Source organism: Lycium ferocissimum, chromosome 10 (genome assembly GCF_029784015.1).
Source record: "Lycium ferocissimum isolate CSIRO_LF1 chromosome 10, AGI_CSIRO_Lferr_CH_V1, whole genome shotgun sequence".
Classification (NCBI taxonomy): domain Eukaryota; kingdom Viridiplantae; phylum Streptophyta; class Magnoliopsida; order Solanales; family Solanaceae; genus Lycium; species Lycium ferocissimum.
Genome location: NC_081351.1, coordinates 56,908,699 through 56,936,088, shown reverse-complemented (window position 1 = coordinate 56,936,088; position 27,390 = coordinate 56,908,699). Strand labels below are relative to the sequence as shown.

Below are 27,390 nucleotides of genomic sequence, written 5' to 3'. Positions count from 1 at the left end.
CCCCTCCAGCAAAAGGACGTCAGTACGGACAATGTACTGAGTATGTAAAGTATGAAAAACAGCATAATAGAGATATGAGAGTAATATAAAACATGAGAGAAAAAATAAACCTGTACATCTGAGTTGTTTCTATGGACCAATGATATGCATAAATACTGCGCATCTGAACTGCCTCTGAGGGCTAATGATATGCGTAAATACTGTGCATGCATGCTAGGTCATACATATATATATATATGCGTATATAACTCTTGTGGGCATCCCATCGTATCGTAACATATCGTATTGTATCGGCCTCTATGGGCATCGTCATCGTCATCATCATCATCACTGTATCATCATATGACCAGCTGATCAGGTGGTAGTGCGTATATAACGTTGTTACCTTCCCCATACCCCATACATACAAACATACATACATACATACATATATATATATAATGCAATGCATAAACATGATAGGAGTACAAGTGACTCTAAAGGTCAAACTAGATCTAAGCAACACTTTCTGAAGATAACTATGTGGAGCATGAATCAAATGGATCATTCCTAACTCTAAGAATTATGGATTAACATTACATGTAAGTTTTGTTCATAGGATCATACCAAAAAGAAAGAAAGAAAGAAAGTAAGGGACAACCTTACATACCTCAAGTCGTCCAAGCAATCCAACAATCGGGAAACTTACAACTAGCACGTCAATCCTATAACAAGGAATACATATATAAACTTATATGGTGCTAATATGTCACGTATATCAACGAGAACTTGATTCTAAAGTAAAACGGGAAGCATTTCCCCTTACTCTCCGATCACCTCAACATATACAAGAACCCACAATAACAACAAGAAGCCTACAAAAGTCCTTAAATACTCCTTTCACTCCCCATTCAACGAATATACACCAAACAACCCAAAGTATACCAATATATAATAACAATATACACTTCATTTCTTTCCAATCAAGGAGCATAATCTCATCAATACACCAACAACATTAAATACTATCCATATGCATGGAAATTAGCTCAACAATACAACCACAACATGCTCAAAACAGTCCATGAACTCAACAACTACAACACAATACTTTATGACTTTTTCTCCATAACCCTTTTCACTTTTTTAAAACTTGCTAAACCTTCAAATCAACTCAACATAAGAGATAAGATGAAGAACATACCTTATATTTGAAGATCTTCAACTTACACAACTTGTTTCAAGACCATGTTCTCCATAACTCCATGTGGAAGCAAGAATAATCACTTTTTATGAACTAGTTGAGGATTTTATGGTTTGATCTTCTCTTGATTTGACTTGGGATGTTTATGGGTGTTAGAGAGAGCTTAGAGAGACAATAGGGATCTATTTTGATGAAATAATATGAACCCAAGTCGTGGGAAATCATTTTATAGGTCAAAAAGGAATTGTCCGCCGCCTTAAAAGTTTACGAAATTTAGGGCAAAGTACGGCCAAAAAGTGCGGGTCGTATTTCAAAGTGCGTCCCGTTCTTTCAGCCCGTACCTTATCCCGTATTTCTTAGAATTACGATCTGTCAATTGCATTGTAAAGAAGACTCGCTGAAATTGAATTTACATAGGTTATGCATTCTATAATTCCTCATATTCTAGGAGATATACCTCTCTCAAGTTGGTCAAAAAATTCTGTCGAAAATTCTATGAAGTTTTTCCAAAATTTCGACAAACTTAATTTCTTCAATTCACTTTATCCCGAAACCTTTAGACACTTGCTTAGCACTTGTTAGAAGTCTTCCTTAATATTACAAGGGTTCTATAACCTTTCCAGGCTTACGTTAGTTTACTTAAAATGCAACGACGCGAAAATTTTCGAGGTGTAACAAAGCCCACACAATCAGAATTCATACCAATGAATTCACACTTTCTCCTATCAACTTTACTACACATGCAATCAACTAACCAAAGTAAGTAAACAGTAACCTACCTCAAAGCCGAACTGGAACAATGCAATTATTCTGCAACAAATTTGTCATGACCCGACTAGGGACCATGACGGGTACCCGGGGCTGACCACCGAGCACCACTCATGCTACTACTCATCCTGCGTTCATTCATTATTCTCATGCTTCTAATCATAGGAAATCATTTTCACTTTGAAACATATTTACCCTTAAATACATGAGCCCTTTGGCTTTCAAAATAATATATATATATATATATATATATATATATATATATATATATATATATATATATATATATATATACAACGAGGAAATCGTGAGACCATACTATCCACACATACGTATCTACGAGCCTCTACTGGAGTACTAGACACATGGACGGGACAGGACCCCGTCGTGCCCAAAATATATGTACACAAAATAATAATCAATGGAACCTCCGGAACAATGGAGTGCTCTCAAAGTCTGCTGATAGCTCCTACGAATCTGGATCACCTCCCTATTTACATATGGGCATGAACATAGTGTCCAAAGGAAAAGGACGTCAGTACGAGCATTGTACAGAGTATGTAAGGCATGAATAAAATGAACATAATAGAGAAATCATAAGACATGAGATGAATATATATAACCTGCTTAACTTTTAAGAGCGTGTGCATTTTAATCATATCCATATATCATCATATCACATATACCATCATCGCGTTAAGGTAACCATCGTACGCCGCCTACTAGTGATGTCATGCCCAGCCATCTAGGCTCGGTGTAATCATAAGCAACCCGCCATAGCGGTGACATGCCCGGCCATCTAGGCACGGTGGAATCTTATCATCATATACTCATCATCATCATACATTTTTCATAGAACATACATTAGAGCTTAAAGACAATCTATAACTATATCGGGGTGACATAAGATCGAGAACCCCCGATTACGTTATGGAGTGATTATAATCATCATGCCTTACCTTGAAGGAACTAGCATTATAAGGTGGGTGTATATAATGAACAACATCAATGAATCATACTTAGGATCATTAACTTCATGGAACATCATATCATGCTTTAGATTCTTTGAGCTTAGACTCATCGTCATCGTTATCATGCTCGTAACGTATCCTTTACCTTTATCTCATGTGACGCTCTTTATGAACGTAGACTCATAATTTTTTCGGAATGTAAGAAAGTCATGGAAAAATCGGAGGTTTCATGCCATAAGAGTCATGCCTTAGAAAGGAGGGACTAGCCTTACATACCTTTTCGTTTAGCTACACTATCGCTTGAACGTTCTCCTCCAATGTTCTTGTTTCTACCTTCAAGAGAGTTTGTACCAACATTAGATAATCAGTAACTTAAGTATACTTGACTAAAGCTAGAGAAAATTGGGCAGCATTTCCTTTGTTTATGCAGCTTTCTCCATATCAGATATCAACTCCCAAACGTCTATAATAACATTCACAATATCATAAGCAAAAATCTCCATTCACCTACATTATCCACATTTCCCAATTTCACTTCAAATCATCCATAACCATGGTCATAGTACACTATTACATTTACTCATATATAATGTTTATTCCATGTCCTTAATATCATTTGTAACATAATTATAATCACAACATATCAAGAATCATAATTCATTCTAAGCTACCACTCAAAGATGTCACTATTCTCATATTTATGACCCATCTTCCACCACCTTTCATAATCTAAGTCTTTCAACCCCTCAACACCTTAAACAACATGAAATGATCATATAAAATTTACCTTTGATAGAGTGGGAATGAGCTTTGGGTGGAAACATTTCACTTGAGCAAAACCTAGTTTCACTTCTAATGAGATTTCTTGTCTTGGATGAACCCTAATGAGTTTCTTGCACTTAATTCTCTTGGTTTGATGAAGTTGATCTTTGATTTGCCTTGAATTGGTGTTTATGAAATATGTAGAACACTCTAGAAGCCTTGAGAGAGATGGAGAAGTGGAAAGAATGAGAAAATAAAAGTGGGAACACATATTTATACTTGCACTTAACTCAGCCTGTCGGGGCTTCCACAGACACTTATACGGTCCGTATAAGTGACCGTACTTCACCATCAGAGAAACAACATTTCTGTTGGGTGCTATACGGACCCTTATACGGACCGTATAAGCGGTCGTATAGCCCCACCTCCCAGAAATTGTTTCCGTCGTTCATTTGATCTCCAATCCTTATGGAACCTTCTTAACACTTGTTTAACACCTTATTAACAATCTAAGGAGCATTATAACTTCTTCTTTAAGACATCATCAGGTCGACATTAACTCGATACTTTACACATCCTCTTCAAGATACAGCTTGCGCTCAACATTCTTTAACGAACTTTCTTCTCTTACTTCCAACGTCTTTGGAATCTTAATTAAAATCGTTAAACAACCTTTCTTACTTATAGAAACATCGTATACCTCTTACCCTGCGTTAGCCTATTCACGAGGCAACGACATGAAATTTCCGAGGTGTAACAAACTTTCCCCTTCGCAAAGCTTCGAAACGTTCAAAGTCTAGAATTCATAACGCTAAGTGAATATTGGATTATCTACTCAACAAAATAACAATTAGGAAAAGAGAGCCCAACCATTCCTACCCTTTTCAATGAGTTTTCTAATCAGTTCATCCCCTTTCAAATAGTTTTCAGGCTAAAGTTCTCATTTTTATTAGAACCCTAAGTCTCAATATGCAATTTCCTCCATAAGTAATCAATTCTCATCCTAGAAAGTGATACTCTACATTCCTAGATGAATAAACAGTAATAAAATCAGCAAGCCATTCATTATCCAAGGGTTTACTATTTCTAGGGTTTCATTGTTTCATTCACCATTAGAGGACCTTAAGCAGTCATGGAACTTGAGGAAGAATAGGGAATGAACTATGTAGAGATTAGAATTGACCTTCAATGAGGAGTAATGCCTAGCCTTAGAAAAGCGCCACTTACTGTTCTTGGGAACTGTTTTGGTGTTATGTAGGGAATGAGTTCGAAATATGGAATATAGAACACAGTTTCTGCCTCCCAGCGGTCGACGTTTCGCTACGGCGGACCTCATTAAATTCTCCGACTTTCGTGGCGGCGACCACCTCCCCGCTGCGGCGGACTCGCTACAGCGGTACTACCACTGCTGCAGCGGTCCATATTGACCAGTAGCTCTGGTTTTTCCACTGGTCTTTCACCCAAAATCCCAACACCAATCCGAGGCCCTACAGACGCAAACCAAACATACACATATACATAACAACATGCTACAGACTCACCCAAGGCCTTGGAATTCCCAACGGAGGTCTAATTTACTAAGTCACCCCCCAACGTAAATGAAGACAAGTTCCAGGCAATGCGCAACACAACTAACACAAATTTTAATTTTTAGTTTTCTAACTTTTTGAGTTCCCATTAAGCTTATTTCTATTCTCGGGAAGGTACTAGCAAGGGTAAAATGGTCAAAGCCCCCATAACGACCTAGCGGGTCGTTACACTAGTTTAACAACGATTTGGAATTTTCCTTTAAATTCTATTAAATCATGTTGTACAGATCTGTTCTGATTTTTTATTGCGTAGTTTGCTTCTGCATCGTAATCAAATATTATAGCACTTGGTCATTTTATTCATGTCTTTTTATCAAGATCCGATTTTTGTCCCACCCGCAACGACACAAATACCTTTAACTTGATCAAGCAAACCATCTAATCCATCCTTGCATCTTAACATGCAGGTCAAACGTTAAGACAATAGAAATCATTCTTCTAGAGTTCTGAAGACCTTAGTCTAAAAACATTTCACGTGATTCAAATTTAAAAATAAAATATTTTATATAAATCATAACAATCATATTAACCAACTCTGAATTGTCTATGAAGTCTCTATAGAAAGTACAAACGACTTTCTCGGGACATGATAGCATAAAAAAAAGCATATGCCCTAATTTCCCCCCATAGTAAACACATTCACTCATGGCAAGCAACCCGTTGCAGCAAAACACAAAATAATCAAACTTCTCTTTCGTACGACCAGAAAAAAAACCACAAAACGAAAGTGTAGCATGTACGTTATGAAAGTGTCACATATAATAGTAATTTATTAGAGCTCTACTAAAAAGTGAAAAATCCAAAACAGGAAAAAATATTTCTCCAATTCCCCAACCAATAAGGAAAGCCCCCCAAAACCCTTTCCTCTTACCGACAAAACAAAATTCCCTGTCCCTTCCATGTTCTTCTCCCCTTTTCCTCCAAATTCAACAAAATCACATTTTTTTAATTGATTTCTTTTTTTCTATTTTGTGATTTCTCTCAGTTTTCCCTTTTTTCAATCCATGCATAAATTTCCAGAAAAACTTGACATATATCTACTTCAATGGGTGCCTTAACATGTAACAGAAAACGTGTTGATGATTTTTTCACATCAAATTACAAGGTTGACCACATATCCAACAACAAAAAACCTAGGCTTATTAACCAAATTCAAGAACACCCTTTTCCTAGAAAATCATCAACAGTTACAAGGATTTTCAAATACCCATCTTATATTACTCCTATAAAAAGAGAAATTCATGCTCCTTGTAGACAATCAAGATTTGGAAATATGGGGAATTTTCTAGCAAAGAAGTATGATAGAGCTAAAAGTAACGCTTTTGAAACTTTGAGGTATGTGAAAAAAGATAAAGAGGTGATCAACATTGATGATGATGAACAAATTTTGGAATATGGGGTTGTTGAAAAACCGGGTCTTGTTAATGACTCGGGTCAAAAATGGAAGGAGAGTGGTGGGGTTGTTGAAAAAACGGGTCTTGATGATGGGTCGGGTCAGAAATGGAAGGAGAGTGATGGGGTTGGTGCAAAAACGGGTCTTGATAACGGGTCGGGTCAGATATGGAAGGAGAGTGATGGAGTTGTTGAAATCTTGGATAATTCATCAGTGTCCAATGATGTGAATTTGAACAAGGTGGATAATGCAGAAAAGATGTTGGATTCATTGTCTTTAGGTAGCAAGTTTGGTGATTCTTCGTCATCCTATGTTGCTGTGTATAAGAAATTGCTTGGTTCAGCTGAGAAAAGAAATGATAAGTTGAAGAGACTGCAGTTTCAGATAGAGTATACTGAGAAGCTTCGCGAAACACATCAATTGTTGAGGCCTCAAAAGAAAGAAGAACATGTTAAGGAGGTAATATTGCTGGACCCATTTTTATAGTAATTTCTTATGCATGCATTTGTTATAGAGTTAATGGTCAGTCAAAAACACACCTGACCTATCATTTTTTTGCCAGTTTCACGCCCCAACTAACTATCAGTTGCCTGGATAAACTATCACCATCTATGTATTAAAACACACCTCAAAGCTGATTAGGCCAAGCTATTAGTGCTCAAAAACACACCTCGAAGCTGATTAGGCCAACTATTAGTGCTCCCTTTTCCTACCTGAATTATCATTTTTTCCCGAATTTCACGCCCCAACTATCAGTTGTTCTTTTTTCCTACGTAAACTATCACCATCTATGTATTAAAACACACCTCGAAGATGATTAGGCCAAACTATTAGTGCTCAAAAACACACCTCGAAGCTGATTAGGCCAACTATTAGTGCTTCCTTTTCCTACCTGAATTATCATTTGTTCGCGAATTTCACGCCTCAACTATCAATTGTTCTTTTTTCCTACCTGAACTATCACCATCTATGTATTAAAAACACACCTCGAAGCTGATTAGGCCAACTATTAGTGCTCCCTTTTCCTATCTATATCACCATCTATGTATTAAAACACACCTCGAAGCTGATTAGGCCAACTATTAGTGCTCCCTTTTCCTACTTGAACTATCAACTTGGTGTGTTCTAATACATAGATGGTGATAGTTCAGGAAGGAAAAAGGAACAATTGATAGTTTGGGTGAGAAACTCGTGAAAAAGTGATAGTTAAGGTGTGTTTTTGGCCATTATCTCTTTGCAATATATGAAAAAGCAATCCGGGCATCAAATTCTTTGTTTATGTCCTTATTTTGTGGTTTATTAACTTGCAGGATGTGATTACAGAACCCTTTGTACTCCTTACTGAGGAGGAAGAGGCCGAAGTTTCTCGTGCTTTATCTAATTCTAACAGGTATAACTTATTTTTAAACTTCAATTTGTTTTCAGACTGCTCCAATTTTCACTTTTGCAATTCCGCCATATGTTTTTTCACGGACTTGTTTTGGCAGGAGGAAGGTTTTGGTAACCCATGAAAACTCCAATATAGACATTACTGGAGAGATGTTGCAATGTTTGAGACCTGGGGCATGGTTGAATGATGAGGTAATACTTTATGTCAGTTGCCGAGCTGTAGTGGTTAACTGGTTATAGAAAATGCTGGAATGGATTACGGGAATTGAAGAAGTTTTCTTCTTTTGCAGGTCATTAATGTGTATCTTGAGTTACTAAAAGAGAGAGAAAAAAGGGAGCCCAAAAAGTTCTTGAAGTGTCATTTCTTTAACACATTTTTTTACAAGAAGGTCAGTTCTATGCCTTTAAGCTCAAAACTTGAATTTCAAAGTTATTCAGTTGCTTGCTAGGTTGCGGTATTCAAAGATAAAGTGTATCAGCCATTCTAGGTTTATATCACTTATCTTTTACATGAATTTTCATAGCATGTATATTTTTCATGACGAGGGGTACTTTTATTTTTCTTTTTCCTTCTCATTTCACATTTCTTTGAATTGGATTAAAAGCATCATACCAGCTGTCTCGGACACCACGGTTATAAAAAAGTAAAATAAGTAAGTATGGATTTACACAGCACACAGACTCATAAAGTTTTAACCATGTTTCCCCAGTCTGCCCGCCACTTTATACTCAGAGAAGAAAAAATTGCACTTTTGTACAGATGCCTGAAGCATAGATTGGCATGCTCAATCATTAATCTTTTCTAGCCTTTATAACGAAATGTTTTTCTTTTATTCGATGAAGTAAAAAGCTTCATCGAAGCCATCAAGAAGATGCAAAAGAGTAGTACATTTGAGATTAAAAAAAATATTGAGTTGAACTCCTAAACACAGGTGGCTATCCTAAGACCAGGCAGCTAACAAAATGCAAAACTTGTCAGGGGAATCTACAGGGGATATATTGTTCCAGCTGCATAAATACAAAAAACGTCTAGCCTTAATAGAGTGGTTTGGAGTTGATAAACCATCAAAGCATCTTCTGTTCCTTTCTGTCCATAAACACCAGCAAATGCAAGGTGGAATCATACTGCATATGCTTCTGATGGATTTACCAGCTTTCCAGCTACTCCAACATTTAAAAGTCTCTTTGGTGGTCTGTGGCATGACCCAACTGAGTCCAAAAATAGAGAGAAATGTACACATATCAGTTGCAACTGTACATGCAGGAAAACATGATTGCTGGTTTTATGGCCTTGTAACACATAAAACATCTATTGAGAATCTGGATGCTCCTTTTGCTGAGGATGTCCCAAGTAAGTTAGGCTTCATGCAGGGCAGTCCAGCTGAATCATATGATCTTTGGTGGCAGCTTTGTCCTCCATATCAACTTCCAAGGCCAGCAGTCCACCATTTCATTTTGTGCCCAAAAAGAAGCATATCCATCTTTGAAAGAATAGTTCCAGTTCCTATTATTACCCCCATTTTAGCTTGTCTCCTGACTGGGATAGTGTAGCCCTCCAGTTTAGAGAGAAGGTTGAGGAGTTCTTCATATTCTCAATCATGTATGTTCCTCCTGAAAAGAGGGTTCGAGGTGTTTCCTTCTCTTTTTGGGGGGATGAAAGAGTATGTGGATCCCTAGAGGTCTGAAACAGGTTAGGGAAGTCATCCTTTAGCTTACATCTGCCTAGCCACTTGTCTGTCTAGAATTTGATGTGCATTCCATTACCTGGAACAAAGTGGTAGTTTTGTGAGAATTTCCCCATAGTTTGCATATGGTCTTCCAGGGGCAACCTCATATGGAGCTCTAGATAACTTAGTACACCAGTGATTCTGGACACCATGTTTAGCATTTACAACCTCCTTCCAAGGGGCCTGCTCTTCCTGTGTGTACCCCCATAGCCACTTCATCAGGAGAGCTTTGTTGTGCGTTTCCAGATTTTTTGTACCGAACCTTCCAAGAGTTTTAGGCACTGTGTCTTTGGACCACTTCACTAAGTGAAATTTATGCCCTTGTTGTTAACTTGCCATAGGGAAGATCTTCTGATTTTGTCAATCTGTTTCAGGACCTTGCTTGGCATAGAAAATAGGACATGTAATATGTAGAGAAGCTGTCCAGGACACTGTTGACTAGTCCCTAGTGTAATTGAAAGATATTGCATCTGCCAAGTCGCAAGCCTCTTCTCACATTTCTCAATCACCCCAAATGTCAGTAGCTTTGTATTTAGCACCTAATGGAAGCCCCAGGTAAGTGGTAAATAGTGAACCAGTATTGCAACATAAGATTCCAGCCAACTCCACCGGAATAGGCACCTCATTTACAGGGTATATGACACTCTTTAGCATGTTGATGTGTAAGCCTGACAAAGCTTGAAATACGATCAGTGTTAATTTGAGATATAACACCTGGGACTTGTCTTCCCTTTTGAGTCTTTTAATTCTTCCCTTTAGCCTTTACCCTCCTGATGACCTTTGGAACATATTTAGCACCTTCTTGATGCTGTTGTTGGTACTAACTTAGAGATCATGAAGATGCTGCTTGGAATGTAATAAGTTTTTATAACTGAGCAAGTGGCGCAAAGTTCAAAACTTGGTGGATGATGGGCCCGCCTCTATACCCTTCTCCACGTAAATACCAGGCTTTTGTCTATGCCCAGGGTTCAACTCTTGACGTGCGATTGGAATACACTAACTAGTGCCTGCTCTAAAATGTGATCTCATTTTTTGCATCAATAACCATGTTTCCTCTTTGTTTCCCTTCAACCTTGCCCTGGAGAAGTAAAGTTTGCAGGTTTGTCTTCTTTATCATAGACTCCTCATCTGATCTGCAAGGATCATGATTGCCAATTATTTCATTCCCAACTTTTTCTAGTAACAATTTGTTAATGAATGTTTGATAGTTGATGTGCTGATCTCTGTAGAGAACCTTGTTTCTAATGTTGATTTGAGTTTCTGAGTAATGCATGATCTGATGGCTGACAGTGACTGGTTTTCTCAGTCAAGTTAGTATTGTAATTTTCTTGTTAATAGTCTCTAGAAGATGCCTAGAGGCTAGAATGTGTCCCTGAATTAATCCTTTTTATTCAATATCATTGTATCTTACTCACTGGATAAAGGTTTCTATATCTGATAGAGTTTATCATCTCCTAAGTGAAATCTCTGTGTAAGATTCTTATATAAAGTTTCTTACAAGCAGAAGGTGATATCTTCTAATTGTTCTTGTGGACATTTTCTGCAATTTCAGTTAATCAGTGGCAAAGGAGGCTATAACTATCAACCTGTGAAAAGATGGACATCCCAAAGGAAGCTGGGGTACTGCCTCTTTGAATGTGATAAAGTAAGAATTTTCATTGTTCATCTATCTTTTCTTACTTTATTTTGTTGTCTATTGTATATTGATTGATATGTCCTAATTTACTTAGATTTTTGTCCCTATCCACAAACAAATACATTGGTGTTTAGCTGTCATCAACAAGAAGGACGAAAAGTTCCAATACTTGGATTCACTTGGAGGAAGAGATCATCAAGTACTGAAAGTGCTGGTATGTTTTGCATCTGCTTACCAGGAATTTGTTTTTCAAGAGAATGCATATGTGACATTTTGTTTTCAAATCCTATCCCTTTTAGTTCTTTTCTGCAGTACTATGTCAATATAGGTTCTATGCAGTCTACCACATACTATTATTTCTTAAATTGGAGACTTAGATTAGGCAGCAAAAACATTTCCACCTGCATTAAGCCTTTTATTACGTTAGTAGGGATGATAGAATTTGCTGGTTAATAGTGGATGGAATTAGATGAGAGATTTTAATCTTGTTTATGTTGCCTCCTAAGCAGATGGGGCTGCTCTGTGTTGAAGTGCTGTTCATATCCATTGGAATCACACGATCCAATTGGTTAGGCTCTTTACAGGACTGGTTTAGTGTAGATAAGGGCATCCTCTCCCCTTGTCACTATTTTGTTTAATTTGCTGTTTCTTATTCTACTGTTCCCATTTGTGGTACTTTCCTTTTGTTTCCTTCCTATATTAGTTCTTCCCAGTTTTGGATTTAATAGACTGTCAGTTGTACTTGGATGAGATCTTCTATCTAATTCCTGTTGGAATTTGGTAGTGTCTAAGGAGTTTGTTGAAAAGAAAATGAGAGATAGTGCAAAAAGGTTGAAGTTGTAGGCCCATTATCCACTGAGTTTCGAACTGTGCACCACCATCTCTCGGGGATTTCTTGGTTTTAAAAAAAATAAAACAATATGTATTCATTTTGAGTCTTATCATAGTCTAGTGACTAAAATGCAGGAAGATAATGTAATTTTCTTAGCATGATACTATGGCATTATGTCCTGCTTAATCTGGTAGCGCCGTAACGACACTACTTGCAGAAAGCCAAACGAATGAAAAAGAAAACATAAAAAGCAAAAATAAAATAAAGAGCTCTTTTTAACACTGGTTGATGCGTAGTGTTGGGGAAAAAGAATCTCATGTTTATTGGAGTTTTGTTTTAAGATTGAAGGATGTCATGTCTGCGGAAATTGGAAATTACATGTGCAGGCTAGGTACTTCGTTGATGAGGTGAAGGACAAGAGTGGGAAACACATTGATGTTAGTTCATGGAAGCAAGAGTTTGTTGAGGACCTTCCAGAGCAAGAGAATGGGTGCGTAGTACCTGAATTTTTTTTTTTTTTTTTTTTACTGATAAAGGTATAATACTTTAATCTTGTTGGTCTAACAATTTCTTCCGACATGTTGGAGGCTCGTTGATGTATATCATTCTTCATATGGCTTATCAAAACAAAAAAAGAAATAGAAAAAGAACTTCCTATGCGAAGTGCAACCTCATTAGCTAATTGGGTTTTATTGGAGTTTGCTTAACAATTCTCATGAAGCTTAATTCTGTGTTGTTTTTTTGAATATAAATGACAAATTATTCCTGTAGTTTGACCCGAAATTTGCCTCTCCCTTTCTATGGCTTGTTGTCTTGGAGTATCTGAGGAGATCACTTTTTTTTGGGACCCTGCTAAAATTGCTGTTAAGACGACTTTCTATTGGTAGCTGTATCTTTTAAAATCATGAATAGTTCCCATTCTGCTAATACTTTGCGAACCCATTATCCCATGTAAGCATAGCAATGATATGCGTTTAAGTAATGATGGTCCTCATACTGCTATTACAATAACATATTATTTATGGCAGATTGGTTTTATTTTCAATGCTATTAAGTTGACTTCCTATTGGTAGCCGTATCTGTGATGTCTCTTTAAAGTCATAATAGTTCTCGTTCTACTAATACTTTGCAATCCCTTTATCACATGTACGCATAGCAATGATGTGCATCTAAGTAAAGATGGTCGTTGCCATGCTGTAGAGTGACATGTTATTTAGGGCAGAATTGTTTTATTTTTAACGCTTTAAGCTGGCTTATGCCTGCGTTAAGTGAAACTTAACATGTCCAAAAGTATGAATAGTTTGTGCTTTCCTGATCTTGGCATATCCCATTCTTTCAAATGTGTATGCTTCTCTGTAGCACTCATTAGCACAAAAAAAAAAAAAAAACAAAAAAAAAACACTACTTCGTAGCACAAGCTGTAGTTTAGACTTTGAAAATTGCATGAGAAATGTATCATGCCTTGTCTGGTTTAAATATACATTAGAAGTTCTATGCTATAACCCTAGTGGTTCTTCTGGCATAATTAGTTTTAATGCAATTTGGAGTGCATTACTTTGAATAAAATTTTCTTCATTTGCTTATTATTGTCCATATGAATCAGATACAACTTTTTATTCTGTTCTCTATATGGTGTTCCTTAGTGATTATATGTAGGGCTGTTCACAGTTTTGGTTAAAACCAAAACCAAACCGAATAAAAAAATCGACATTTGGTTTAGTTTGGTTTGGTTTGGTTTTAAATTTGAAAAACCGATAATATTTGGTTTGGTTATGGTTATAGTAAAAAATAACCGAATAAATAACCGAACCAAACCGATAATTATATACATAAAATTTATAATTATTTATATGTATAATATTAACTTTTCATAAATAATTAAAGATATTTTATACCTTTTAATTATTAATTTAATTTTGGTCTACGTATTTTTAAGGCCCATGTCTTAAAAGAATATGTCCAAGTCCAACAATCCAAGCCCAACTCTAATAAGTCGTAAGCATAAGAGTAAAAAGTAAAAACCCTACTATCTCTTTTCATTTTACATTGCCATCAGCATGTCTTTCCCTCAATATGCAGCAAAGTTCGCCCTTGTGGGCCGTAAGGAAAAAAGAGCTTCATAAGAAATTTGAACAATGTAGAGAGAGAATATTTGAATTGTCACGGCTAGTCATAAATTGAAAAACCGAACCAAACCGAACCAAACCGGTGGTTATTATTTTACTTGGTTTGGTTATGGTTTTAGACATTTAAAAACCGACTAAATTGGTTTGGTTATGATTTTAACCAATAACCAACCCAAACCGAACCATGAACACCCCTAATTATATGTTCCAGACAGTTCCCAATCAATAGGACAGAGACTTACCCAAGTGGTTCTTCATAATTAGTAGTTCCTTTTATTTGTTTTCTCTATGACGTGGTGTGAGATGACCACAGTATCTTTGCTGCTAGTACAAAGTCATGCTTCTTGCCATGTTCTGCTTTGTGCAGTAATCCTCTTTGAATCTTGTTATGCTAACTGCATTGCTCTTTCTTGCCGTCAATTTTGCAACAACCAGAAAGATACTTCAATGCTTGTTAATTTAAATTTTAGGGTCAATTACCTAGATATCTCCTCTGATTTAACAACATTTGATGGACCTCCCTCTTCCAGTTTGAGAAATAATTAAGAGCTTCCTCCTTAATGGCAAAAGTTGATGGTGTCAAATTTTGACCGAAATATCCCTCGAAAGGTTTTACAATGACCCACAAAAAAAAAAAAAAAAGAAAAGCACCACAAAATGAAAAGGAAAAAGAAAGGAAAATAATAGCCTGTTTGGCCAACAACAACATACCCAGTGAAATCCAACAACAACATACCTTGTTTGGCCAAGCTTCTAAAATCAACTTATTTTGAAAAGTACTTTTTTCAAAAGTGCTTTCCAAAAAGTACTTTTGGCGGCAATTAATGTAAGAAGTACTTTTGAGCAGCAATTAGTGTTTGACCAAGCCTTTAAAAAGTGCTTCTAAGTGTATTTTTCTCAAAAGTGCTTTTCAAAAAAGTACTTTTGGGCAAAAACTACTTTTTTTTAGCTTTTGAAAAACTGCTTCTGCTACTCTCCAAAATTACTTATTTTCTCCCAAAAGCTTGGCCAATCACCTCACTTTTTTTAAAATAAGTACTTATTGAAAAAAAATAAGCACTTTTGGGAAAAAATAAGCTTGGCCAAACAGGCTATAAGAAGAGAACAGGCCTGTAGGGCTGTAGTTTCACATAATCCATATCTCCAACTGCAAGTGTTCTTTCTGATGTAGTCGATCAGCAAAGCTAGGGTAGGGAAAGGCTAGATGGCTTACGCTAGAAGAGAGTGAGGGGCCCCATGAATCTTCCCCCCTTTTAAAAAAAATATCTATAAGTTTATTTAGCTTGATTTTTGTTAACATTGGAGGGCAAATGGATGGGAACTTAAATTTTTGTGCTTTTAATGTTCTAAGACACAGGCTTACGGCGAGAAGGTGGTCTAATGAAACATCTAACTAGAGGGGAATGTATATTAAGTTTTGTTAAACTATTAGGATTTAGGAGGGTCTAATTAATTGATCCGAAATTTTGTTACAATAGTGTGCTCAATCTACTTTGTAGCTGGTTCGGTTACAAGAAATATGAGTCAACTTTGTATCTCGATTGGCGCGTAATTTTCTACTGACTGACTTCTGTGGTTGAAGTTTGTTGTCTAATCATGCTTATAAAAACTGCCACTATGAACAGGTATGACTGCGGCATGTTCATGCTCAAGTATGCTGATTTCTACAGCAGAGATATAGGACTCTGTTTCAATCAGGTAAAACAATCAACTGCAATACTCACTGCATCTCCGGATGAAAAATGAAACTGACGAGGCAAACTGTTCAAAACTGGGTTTTGAGAGTAGAAAAGGGAACTACAAATAATGCATATGCGCGCGCGCGCACACACATATGTATGTGTATATATATATATATATATATATATATATATATATATGCGCACACGCTGTTTTTGGACGGTTATTACACTAAAATTTTCCACTTTGGGTTTCTTGATGCTAAAAATATGACTTTTGATCTTCCTGTGCTGTGTTAAGTGCGACAAAACTCTCCAGGAACTGTATTATTCGCTGCTTCTCTTCCCCCCCACCCCATGACGAGAACCTTACCAGTTTTTTTTTTTTTTTTGAAACAATATAGTACTTCTTTTGGGTTATAAAGAAATCCATCTCTCCATTCAGATGAAGGTGGTTGTAATTTTTTCCTAAGCAAGTCTTTACAGCAAGCAGCTGGCATGTCCCAATTTTTTGAAGCTTAGTTTTCCTACTTTGCTCCTTGTTCTACGTGGTAGGATTTTTTTTCTCGTTTGTCCTTTTGCATAATGATTTTCGTTTTTCTATATGCTTTTAAGATACCTAGGGACCTGGGGGTGGTGTAGTAGCCGTTGTGACTTATTTTCTGCAAGAAAACATGCTTATTGAAACTATAGATAATGTTGTCCTTTCCTTGTAGGAGCACATGCCATATTTTAGGTCGAGGACTGCCAAGGAGATCTTGAGGTTGAAAGCTGAGTAAAAAGTCTTGAACATGCTCTTTGCTGCAATGTCACATATCCCGTGTCAGCAAAGGAGTGAAGGACGTAATTCGTTGAAATGATTGATGCATTGCTAACAATTTCCTGAAGGCCTTGTCTGATTTGTATATTTGGTGGTTTTACATCCTAGCAAGCTAGTTGCTGTCTGATGAAGGCACGGTTTTTGTAGGTTGAGGTTGATAGTGCTTTAGTGTTTGTTCTTTATTTTTCCCTTTCTGTGTAGGTCCTTACAATTCTCACATATAGCATCCAACTGCTTTTTGAGAAAGCTTAGAATGATTTAGGAGTTCCTTACTGATCACTAAACTTTCTTTACTTGTGAAGATAGACTGGAAAGAAAGCGCAAAGTTGTATTCATGAAACTCTTTCTATTTTCATTAAAGAGAAAGTATCTGTTATATAGGGTACGTATAGGCATGGTGTAGCACACATTTGGTTTACATTCTTGTCACGAGGAAAATTCAAATTTGGTGTCTACTAATGGTCTACTCAGTTGATGTTTAGTGTTAAGCCTGCCAAAGGCCGCCTAGCAAGCTCCCTAAGGCCAAAATACCAAATGAAAGTAGATCGTTTTTTTCCGTCCCTGGAGGTGTGCATATCTTATGGTACGGAACAATAGTATTGTTGGGGTAGATGCACAGATCATCCTAAATCTACGAAGCTGTGTCGCTGGGTGGAGAAAAAAAAAAAAGAATTGAACCAGATCTATCAGCATTTTGATACCACTGGGAACGGGAAGAAGAAATTTCAAGAAATCCAAAAAAGTGGGAAATTAGATCTATGTCCAACGGGTTATCTAGTTAAAAAAGTTTAATTCACTTCGTTTCTCACTCCAAAAGTCGAAACAGCCAGGTGGAGAGATTATTTTTTGAAATGCTACAACATTCATTTTTTTAGTTTCCTCAGATCCAAATATTCCTCATCTTTGAGTTTGATCAATTGATTATGTTCCTTTTGTGAGGAATAATTGTCACCGATTGAGCATACTAGCAGCGAGTGGGTAAGTGAAACTGATGAACTAGCTGTTATATTATAAAGGGTCATAAAGCACTTAAAGTGACTGATGAACTAGCTTGAAGATTTGCTGAAACACAACCAAGGATCATAAGCAGTTAAAATTGAAACTGATGATCATGCTTGATTGTCGAAACACAATGAAATGTTCGAATAGTTTTGGATATAAGAACAAACAGTAAATGCTAAGGTCGGAACAGACACTAACCACAACTGTTCTATACACAGTATATCAATTCCATTGTTGTCAAACAATTTAAAGGTTTTTCTTTTTTCAGTTGCAACCACTAAAACTCTGAGCAACATAGTATAAGTTGGAATAATACATTCCTGATAACATAGTAACATACACAGACTAATGTCCATGCTGTCGCCCTAGTCTGAATCTTACCAGTTTACAACTCTGAACCTCTCCTTCACCATTAACAGGAGCAGCATGGTCCAGAAGCAATGTTAAAACATCTGTTGTTTCGTTTGTGCAAAAGCTCAGAAGAGGCCACCATTTTTTCCTCTTTAAGTAAATTTGCTCAATGACACTTCTGCCTGATGGTTTGGGTACACATTTTTGGGACAAGAGGAATAAAATATTTCTTGAAATAATTACAAAAGGGACAAGTAAAAACAAGGTAGAAATAGGTGCCACTCTCACTGTATCCATGTGAGTTGTTGCCTAGCGTGGTACCCTCTTTCTACTCAGTATTTCCTGCTCTTTCAGTCGATGCTGGAACCTGGCAAGGCGAGCCTGGAGGCTCACCAGAGTTGCTGCTTTGCGAGATAGCACATAGCTCAGCTGTGTCACATAATTGTCGATGAGACTACCAGGTTGATCGACTTCAGCCAACAGTTTCATTTCCTGGTAGTGAAAGGCAAAGTACATTAATCATCTCAAACACAATTTCTTTTTTTAATTGGTTTTGTCAATAGAAACTCAAGAGGATATAGTAAAAGTTCTAACAATGTAACCATGTCCTCTGAAAATATCATCACTAGACAAACAGAGAAAAGAAGTAAAGATGGATGAAAATTTGAACGTCTGCACTTTCCAGATAAATGTCACAGAATCGATGAATTTCTATTTGTACTACAGTGATGAATTTTTCTACTGCCTTCTTATTCAAATCTGATCTAAAGTCATACCACATAGAAACTTGGGATGAGTGTAGTAAGATAGAAAAATGGGTGAGAAAGGGTTTTAACCAAAAATGGTTGAATGGCATTTCAAGCAAGCATGAAATGCTTATAGGCATGGAATCACCCATGACTAGTGTTGCTTCAGAGATAAAAGCATATAAACTCTTGGCTGAATGGCCATTGCATCTAAAGTAAATACTAAAAGAGATTCAAGAATTAAGATGACTAAGGGAAATAACACAATTGCCAACATTTGGCAAGTACCATGCACGTCACAGAATAGAGGAAATTTCCTCACATTGCACCTATAAATATTCCTAGGGTTTGCAAGGAGGGTAATTTTCAGAATGTTAATTGAACAAGAATAACAGGAGATTTTGCTTACTTCGCGGACGATCTCCATTGTATCTTCAATTTCTTTTCTATGGGCAGCTATGAGGGCCTCTTCTTCCTTCACACAGAAAGAAAGAAAATTAGCAGATGCCAATGGAGAGTTCATGACAGTTGTTCAAGTAGAGAAACAAAGACTGCCCCTCCTCAGCAACCAAAAAACAATAAAAGAAAGAAATAATAAAAAAACAAAGCAAATGGTAATAAATGCAAAGGGTAACAAAGCAAAGGCAGAGTGTAAGCTAACCTCCAGTATCTCATTGATATTGTCATCACAAGGGGGTGAATTAAGTTCACTTTGTCTTGTTCCAATACCTTTTATGTTAGAGCTATTTGTACTTTGTTGTTTGTAACTTGTAGACAACGAGTCTGAGCTTGAAACGTCTCTTCTTGACCCGCTTCCTAGCTTTTCAGGTTTCTCATCTCTAGAAACTTTCCTCCGAGGTGGAGAGACTTTTTGAACCTTGTCTTCTGTATCAGCTGAACTTTGTATGTTTGGTGTTGAATACATTTTCTGACCAGCTGGAACATGATAGCCATTCTTCACCTCAAACTTGTCCCTCTCCGGACCACCCGAATTTGCTCCACTTTCCTCCCAAGCAGTGAAGGTATGATTTGAAGCAAAACTAGAGGTTTGTCTACGCTCACTGGAGGGATTGTAAGATGTACTTTCTCTGTCCATCGCCCTTCTACTTACTTCTGATACTTTTGATTCTTGAGGTTGTTCAATAGCATCTTCTGCTTCAGTGGAAGCAACCAGAGTTGGTGCAGAAGAAGGTTCCTTCATCATCGGGAGTGTTATGCCAGCATTCTGATCTTTTTTTGTGTTTCCGCTTTTTGATAGACTTTTAACCCTATTGAGCAATTGTCAATAGTTTGCAATACATGATAAGCGAAAACAAACATTCAACTCCTATAGTAAAAGCGATTTACCTGTCGGCATATCTTAATGTATTGAGTGTGTGTTCACATGATCCAGCATTAGGAGAAATGCAGGATATCATAACAGTTCTTGAGTTACCAACAAAGGAGTCACGAAGCACCTCAGTAAGTTTGCTCCCACGGAATGGAATATGAATCTGGTCATTGTCAAGAGCACGAATACACTCTTTAAGAGCCAGCAAGCTCTTGTTGATTTCTGCTCCCTCAATCCTGGAAACAAACAAGAATGTAGGTTTCAATATAGTACTTCAAATTAGCAGCAAGGCCCATAAAGTATGCTTGGGAGGGGGTGGGGGAGGAGAGAAAAAGAAAAGCAGGCATGACATAGCATACCAGCATCAAGGCATATAGAACTGCAAGTGATTTGGAGGAGGTAATAGCTCTAAGTTCTGAATGCTCATGTCGTCCTTGCTTGCAGTAACGAAAAAACATAGAGATGGTCTTCATGACATCAACTCTAATTCCTTCCACACTAAAAAGAAATGCCGAGCAGCCAGATGTGTGTCCCATGAGAACTTACCTGGTTTGTCGGTCATTATCAGTCGTGTCCGCACCTCTCTCACTTCCAGCAAGGTCAATAAAAGAGATCTTCCCGATCACTTTGCCACCCTTAGAATCATTTCCATCATTAGTTCGCCTGGAGTCCTTCACCTCATTGTGCTTCTTGACTACCAGCTGTAATATTGCATGTGATCTTGATGATTCCTCATTTGCACCAGTGGAGCCTGTACTTCTACAAGCGTTTCCCCTCTCAATATACTCTTTCACAATCTGCACATCTGAAACTTCAAATTCTTGGAGTCCAACAATGCAAACCTGTTGTCGACCATCTTCCCTCATACAAAGTTTCCTGCATATAAGTAATGCAGTAATTTGGTAAAACATTGACAAATGAAAAAAAAAAAAAAAAAAAAAAAAAAAGAAGAAGAAGAAGAAGAGAGAAATCAAGCTATAAATTCATGAACAAACGATGAGAAGATTTCACATTTATCTACAAGTTGGATAGTCCAGACAAAATAAATGTGATATGTGCATAGACTCTGGCACATTGTGCTCTTAGTTTCTGTTAACTCATATGGTATGAAAAAAAAGAGATATCACCATTCTCATAACTCCCACATTGTATGAAAGCGGCGTACTGAAGGCTCTAGAATAGACAACAAGAAATACAGAAAAATTGAATCTGAAGTTTTTTTGATTTGTATCGCGCATGACATCTACTCAGTAGTCACACACAAACATATATATATGTTATGCATGTACGCACGAACATATGCATGATTTTTTGATAAATAAAAGGTTGTGTATTGACATCCCGCATAGAAGGAAACGAGAAATAGATGTCCCACATGGTATAAGGGCACTAACTTTCTATCACTGAGAAGATCGAACAGTTTTCCACCATATATTTCAAAAAAACTAAGCCACAACTTGAACTTCTGACTACGATAAATTGGCTGATGCAACAATCTCACAAGATCTTCCACAGCTCTGAGAGGCAAAGGTTGCATTGTATACGTCTTACCACTCCCTGACATATAAAAAAAGGAGATATGAGAATTTGAAGATAAACAACTACTGGCATTCTGAAAGTAACCATGGCTGTAACAGAAAAGACACCAACTAGCAGTAACAAGAACTATAAATTTAATAGTTATAAGCTCATCACAACTTCTAATATAGACACTCATAAAGAGAAAAAACAAGTGAAAAAAATGGCTTAGTGTCAACCTTGTTGTCCATTCCTGATCATGGAAGAAGCAAGTGGGAGCTGCAACAGTCCCATGATTACATATCATACTGATATTTTAAATTTCGCCATCCAAATGTAGCAGAAATATTAAAGAAGGGAAGCTTAGCATTATTCCTTCAACTCCAGAAGGAAAAACATTCCAAAGGATTAAAAGAATTTCACCTCGTGCATTCAACACCCCACTGTTTTAATGAGCACCTTTTACCAAACAGGTCAACCAAGACCAGACCCTAAATATCTCTTGCACTTTAGCCATACAAGTCAAGAATGTAAAGGTGCTTTTCAAAAATTTGCACTAGCCATACAAACAAGAATAGATGAATGAGATCACAACATAACTCGAAATTGGTCAAATTTCAACACACTTTTTTAAGATCTCCTCCATCTTGGATCTCATGTGCCAAGCTTTTTCCCTTCAACAAATTCTCCCAAACTTAAATACAAAACACAAAAACACTAGAGAACAAATCGAGCAGCAATTATCTAAAGGCGAGGAGATAATTGAGCACACTATATTAACTATCAGAAAAATAAATGAGTGCCCTAATTAAAAAGCTGAAACAAACATGTGAAGAAATACAGACAGACCTGTCTGGCCATAAGCAAAACATGTTGCTTTTGTGCGCTGAAAGATAATAGGAATAATTGGTTGCACAGTAGCCCGATAAACCTGCAAAGTATTGCATAAGGCTCAACCATGATAGGAAACTGGAATCTAACACATTAAGCTGGAAATGTTTTACATGTCAAAGACCGGAAGAATGAAAAGAGAAACGTAGAGATTAGAGGAAAGTGATGGTAAAACACCAACCCTTGCAAAGCAAAGAGCTAAACGTAGTCCAAATAATTTTTACATGATTTCAGGACATGCGCATAAATAAGTTGTCTTTGTGATTAGCACTTCCATTTGTGTGATGAAATAATACCTCATCATTTGTGACATGTTCATCTAGGACGGCATCAAAACAGAACCCATGCTTCTCCACATAAGCAGTCAAGTCCACCTTCCATAACGAAAAAAACTCAGTTCCTCAAAGACATGAAAAGGTCAAAATAACATAGTGTAAAGCATCATCAAATCTTTAACTACAAATAATAAACCTTAAGCTTAGGTTCATGAACAGTGAGAGAATCATTGTCAGATACGGTGACAATATCATCCTCATTCCGAGCAATCTCCTTCTTGTTTAAAGGTCTTTTGCGCACCTGCCCAAACATCGTTGTCAGCTTTGGAGAATTTTAGAGAGGAGAAGACCTGATATATTCCCAGAAACCACGTAACTCAATAGCAATGTTAAGAAAAACACTCAAAATTAAAAGGATTGGTAAAAAAAACATTTTGTAGTATTACCAGAGACTACCTACTTCCTAAAATATACATTAGGTTGACATTATTAATTATAAAATATTTGAGTTGATTGATTTTATTTTGAGCTTGGAAGAGAAGTATTGAAATAATGGTATGAATGTGTACAAGTAAAGTGGTTAAAATGGTCGTAGACTATATCAGTTTGACTTGTAGAATAAAGAACATATATACTTATAGGGAAAGAGGGGCATGAATTGTACATGAATTTACAGCACACGCAGAACTGACATACCACTACTTTAATCTTTGCCACATTGTTTTCCCTCGCATTGTTTTCTTTTTCAACTGGCAGAAATCCAGTTGTAACATCTTTGTCAGGAGATGCTTTTTGGTGCTGACCAGTAGGAGCATCAAAGTCACCGTCAAAGGCATTGTTTACTGCCGGCATAAAAGGTGATGGCTCAAATGGTTCAGAAATAACATGCTATAATGAAAATAAAGCAAACATTAGTACTCAATGACTCTCCTCTATACGAGAAGAAAGAGTAAGGGCAGTTTCAGCTAATGCAACAAGAAATGCACTCAGACATAACTATAGACACATCTTATGTTCTACGCTTTCCCAATAATACCACAATGTACTAAATAGAGCAAATGATGAAGTGATTCTGACTAAGAGAGTAATGGCTATAGAAGAAAGAGAAGGCTGTATCACAACCTCTTTAAATTCTGGAAAGCTTCAATCGTTAACAAGCACAATGGTTACTAAATCCATAGTGATGTTCGTTTAGGACTCATTATTCTAGAAGGTAATTAAGTTTTGCTGATTGTGACAACACATGCTCTCACAACTGTTAACAGGCAAGAAATGCTTGGAAATTACCACTTATCTGAGAAAAAGCATCAAACTACGTATTTTTATTTGGTATTACCTGCTCCATCCTCTCTGCACTTTTGTCTTTGACAACACATTGCTGAATGCATAAATGTAACTCTGATTCCATCTTTAATATAACAATCCAAGTGATATCCATTACTAATGTAAATATTAGACAAAGTAGCATTTTACTGTTATGAAGAATTCCGAAAAATGGACGGAAAGGATTTAGTGAAAGAAGCAACTATTTATTTGAATGAACCTATAGTCAGTAACCCTACCGCGTATATCCTTCTTGCTCTTCCTTTTCTGGCGGGGGAGGGGGTTGTAAGGGCAGGTAAAATGGGAATGGTCTAGGAGAAAAGGTGTGTTTGATTGTATCCAGCTGAAGACTGCACAACTAGCAGAAGACCCCAGCTGAACAATGTGCTTTTTATTTTTTTCTTTCTGATAAGCTTAAACAATGTAAATTCTTAGAATAGAAGTGCCAAAGTAGAATATTTTCATACCTCAGATAAGAGCTCTGTATCATCCATTGAATGCAGATCCAAAAGCCCTGCCCCAATGTCTCCGCTGAAGTCAGGAGAATAAAAACCTTCTGATGCTCCAATCTCCCCAGAACTCTGCCTAGTTGGAGTATATGGCTCGGAAGCAGATTCACCATTAAAGTTGAGATTTCTCATTAATTTGAGAAGCCTCTGCTTCTCTTCCATAGATTGTGCTCCATATCCCTTAAAACAATACCCCAAGCTTCGCCATTACTAACAAATTTAATGAGAAACATCTACACAAACTAAGAATACCATGATAAGACCACATGATCATGTTCAAATGAAAGAGAACAAGGAGTGGCAAAGGAATGCCTGTGATGAACTCCTCAATACAGTGTGACTGACAGTAGCCAAACATTGCGAGTAAGGCCTATGGAGTTTACAAGGACATTACATCTGAAAAATTACCTAAACCACCGTGTCCAGGAATGTGGAAAGATAGTCTACAATTGTATTCTCTCTAACCACATTGGTAGTCAGTAGGGGGGATAAACCAACTAGAAGGAGAAATAGGACCAGAGAAGACAAAAGAACATCTGTTGGTTTTTTGAAAGATGGCGCAACAAAAAGAGGCGGAGAGTATTGACTGAAATTGTCTCTCAATTACTTTATTAAGCATAGAGGGATTTAAGTAGCGAACTAAAAACAGAAAATCCGCAGAATAATTCAAAAAACCTAAACTTCCTAATAGAAATTCAAATTTAAATAAAGTAGACTCCTCAACTAAACTACTTATTATTCAAATCAGCAGTAACAGAAGCAATTTTCAACAACATGCTTCGTATATCAGATTAGCATTATTGAAGCTAGGATAAATCAAACTAAAACTATAAAGCAATGAATCAAATCAAGTTTCTCGGTTCCTTATTAAGCTCTAAAAACAAGATTCGAGCAAAATGTACACATTATTAAAAATAAGAAATTTTACCTGCATAAGTAGGTTAGGAAGGAGGCGGTGATCGACACCCGAAGAAGCCAAAGGAGAGGCCAGATGTTGTAATCCAGCAGACTGAAGCCATCGCGCCATGACAGCATCACCTGCATCACCAGCGGGACCCGCATTGCCTGGGTGATCATACACAGCAGCAGCTGCCGGATTGCTCTGCTGCATCTGCCCACCCATGTGGCGCTGCGATCGCCTTTGAGGAGCCAATTTAAATATCTGCTACCCAATACTTCAACAACACCACAAAGAAACAAAACAGGAAAAAAAAAAAAGAACTTCAAAAAGCTGGACTTTTTTACCAATAACAAAAAAGCTGGAGTCTTTTTCCAATTATATCAACTCTAACTCCACCTAGAAACAACATAACAACTACTAGCCTGTTGGTCACACTTTTGGGAGGCAAAAAGTGCTTATTTTAGAAACAGTGAGGTGTTTGGCGAAACTTTTGAGAGAAAATAAGTCTTTTTGGAGAGTAACTGAAGCTGTTTTTCAGAAGGTCAAAAAAAGCAGCTTTCCACTTTTTTGAAAAACACTTTTGAGAAAATACACTTAAAAATACTTTTTAAAAGCTTGGGCAGACACTAATTGTTGCTCAAAAGTGATTTTTGATTAATTAGCCAAACACAAAAGGCTTCTCACCAAAAGTTTGTTTTTTTAAAAGCGCTAAAGTTTGATTTTAGAAGTTTGGCCAAACAGGCTATACATCTCAATCTCAAGGTAGTTGGAGTAAGCTATAAGAATCCATTTTGCTCCATTTGGACTGTTCATTTCTAATTAAAGAAACCAAAAAAGTAGAGGAAAGCTGGTAGATCATGATTCAAGAATTAATCTTTGGAAATAAGGGACACTCACATGGAAGCAAAACGTCCAAATCAAAACCAGCTGATTTCTTCAAATCTACCTAACAATACAATGCATGTAAAAATCAACAAAAAATCAAGAAATAAAGACATAGAATCATAAACACTGAATTGGATTGGATTATCCAAAATGGAAAGGAAACAAACCTAATTTGTCTGATTGGATTGAGGAATTTTCTTGATATCTGAATGCTTTTTTTAAAAATAATTATCTCTATCTTTTACCTTCATGAAAGGGAAATTGTATCCATCTACTTACTTATATATTGATGTATTTAATATGGGTCTGTTTTATAAATATAATAAAGTTCGACTGGTGCTAATGTTTTTTCAAAAGTATTAAACGGCTAAATTTGGTGGAGCTGTAGGTACCCTTGGACCGGTAACAAAAACTAGATATATTTTCATTTTCATTTTCTTTTTTGTTATGTAAAGTGAACTTAAAGGTTACTCATTGAGGAATTTGAACTATACTTATTACTTTCTAGGTGTGGTTAGTGCCTAATCACCTATAAAGCATCCAAAATGTGTAGATCTCTCCAAATGTTTATATTCGTAGCTGTCACATAGCATAATTCTACATATTTAAAATGTATTAAGAAAAAATGTCGATATTAAAAATAAATGATTGTCATCTGATTTACACTTTAATGAATATAAGGTTTTGGATTTTGATTTTTTAGGCTTCTTAACCTACTAACTTTTATACCATATTAGTAAGAATATCATATTAAAAGACATATTAAAAATTAACCTGTAAGAGT

At 36.7% G+C, this 27,390-nt stretch overlaps 2 protein-coding genes across 9 annotated transcripts; one reads left to right on the top strand and one right to left on the bottom strand.

Annotated features, from left to right (window-relative positions):
- The first annotated feature begins 5,943 nt into the window (after nucleotides 1-5,943).
- Nucleotides 5,944-17,264, top strand: LOC132034376 (ubiquitin-like-specific protease ESD4). 2 transcript variants are annotated; one of them, XM_059424710.1, is made up of 9 exons: nucleotides 5,956-7,125; nucleotides 7,977-8,056; nucleotides 8,154-8,247; nucleotides 8,346-8,444; nucleotides 11,335-11,427; nucleotides 11,513-11,632; nucleotides 12,637-12,740; nucleotides 16,002-16,074; nucleotides 16,772-17,264. In XM_059424710.1, exons 1-9 carry the CDS (start codon nucleotides 6,319-6,321, stop codon nucleotides 16,832-16,834), a joined length of 1,533 nt encoding a protein of 510 aa, XP_059280693.1. In that variant the 5' UTR covers nucleotides 5,956-6,318; the 3' UTR covers nucleotides 16,835-17,264. The 2 variants fall into 2 exon arrangements, 1 of the variants encoding a protein (XP_059280693.1); XR_009409061.1 differs by lacking the exon at nucleotides 16,772-17,264 and having other exon boundaries at nucleotides 5,944-7,125; nucleotides 11,553-11,632; nucleotides 16,002-16,038.
- Nucleotides 17,265-18,013: 749 nt separating this feature from the next.
- Nucleotides 18,014-26,983, bottom strand: LOC132034375 (kinesin-like protein KIN-13A). Of its 7 annotated transcripts, none has more exons than XM_059424702.1 (15): nucleotides 26,774-26,983; nucleotides 26,619-26,667; nucleotides 25,749-25,995; nucleotides 24,779-25,000; nucleotides 24,551-24,686; nucleotides 23,685-23,830; nucleotides 23,185-23,289; nucleotides 23,010-23,087; nucleotides 22,672-22,753; nucleotides 21,699-21,861; nucleotides 20,851-21,180; nucleotides 20,322-20,540; nucleotides 19,636-20,242; nucleotides 19,384-19,449; nucleotides 18,014-18,720 (listed from the first exon to the last, which is right to left on the bottom strand). In XM_059424702.1, exons 3-15 carry the CDS (start codon nucleotides 25,941-25,943, stop codon nucleotides 18,538-18,540), a joined length of 2,532 nt encoding a protein of 843 aa, XP_059280685.1. In that variant the 5' UTR covers nucleotides 25,944-25,995; nucleotides 26,619-26,667; nucleotides 26,774-26,983; the 3' UTR covers nucleotides 18,014-18,537. The 7 variants fall into 7 exon arrangements, with proteins under 7 accessions (XP_059280685.1, XP_059280687.1, XP_059280688.1 ...); XM_059424704.1 differs by having other exon boundaries at nucleotides 25,749-25,982; XM_059424705.1 differs by having other exon boundaries at nucleotides 26,619-26,663.
- Nucleotides 26,984-27,390: the final 407 nt, after the last annotated feature.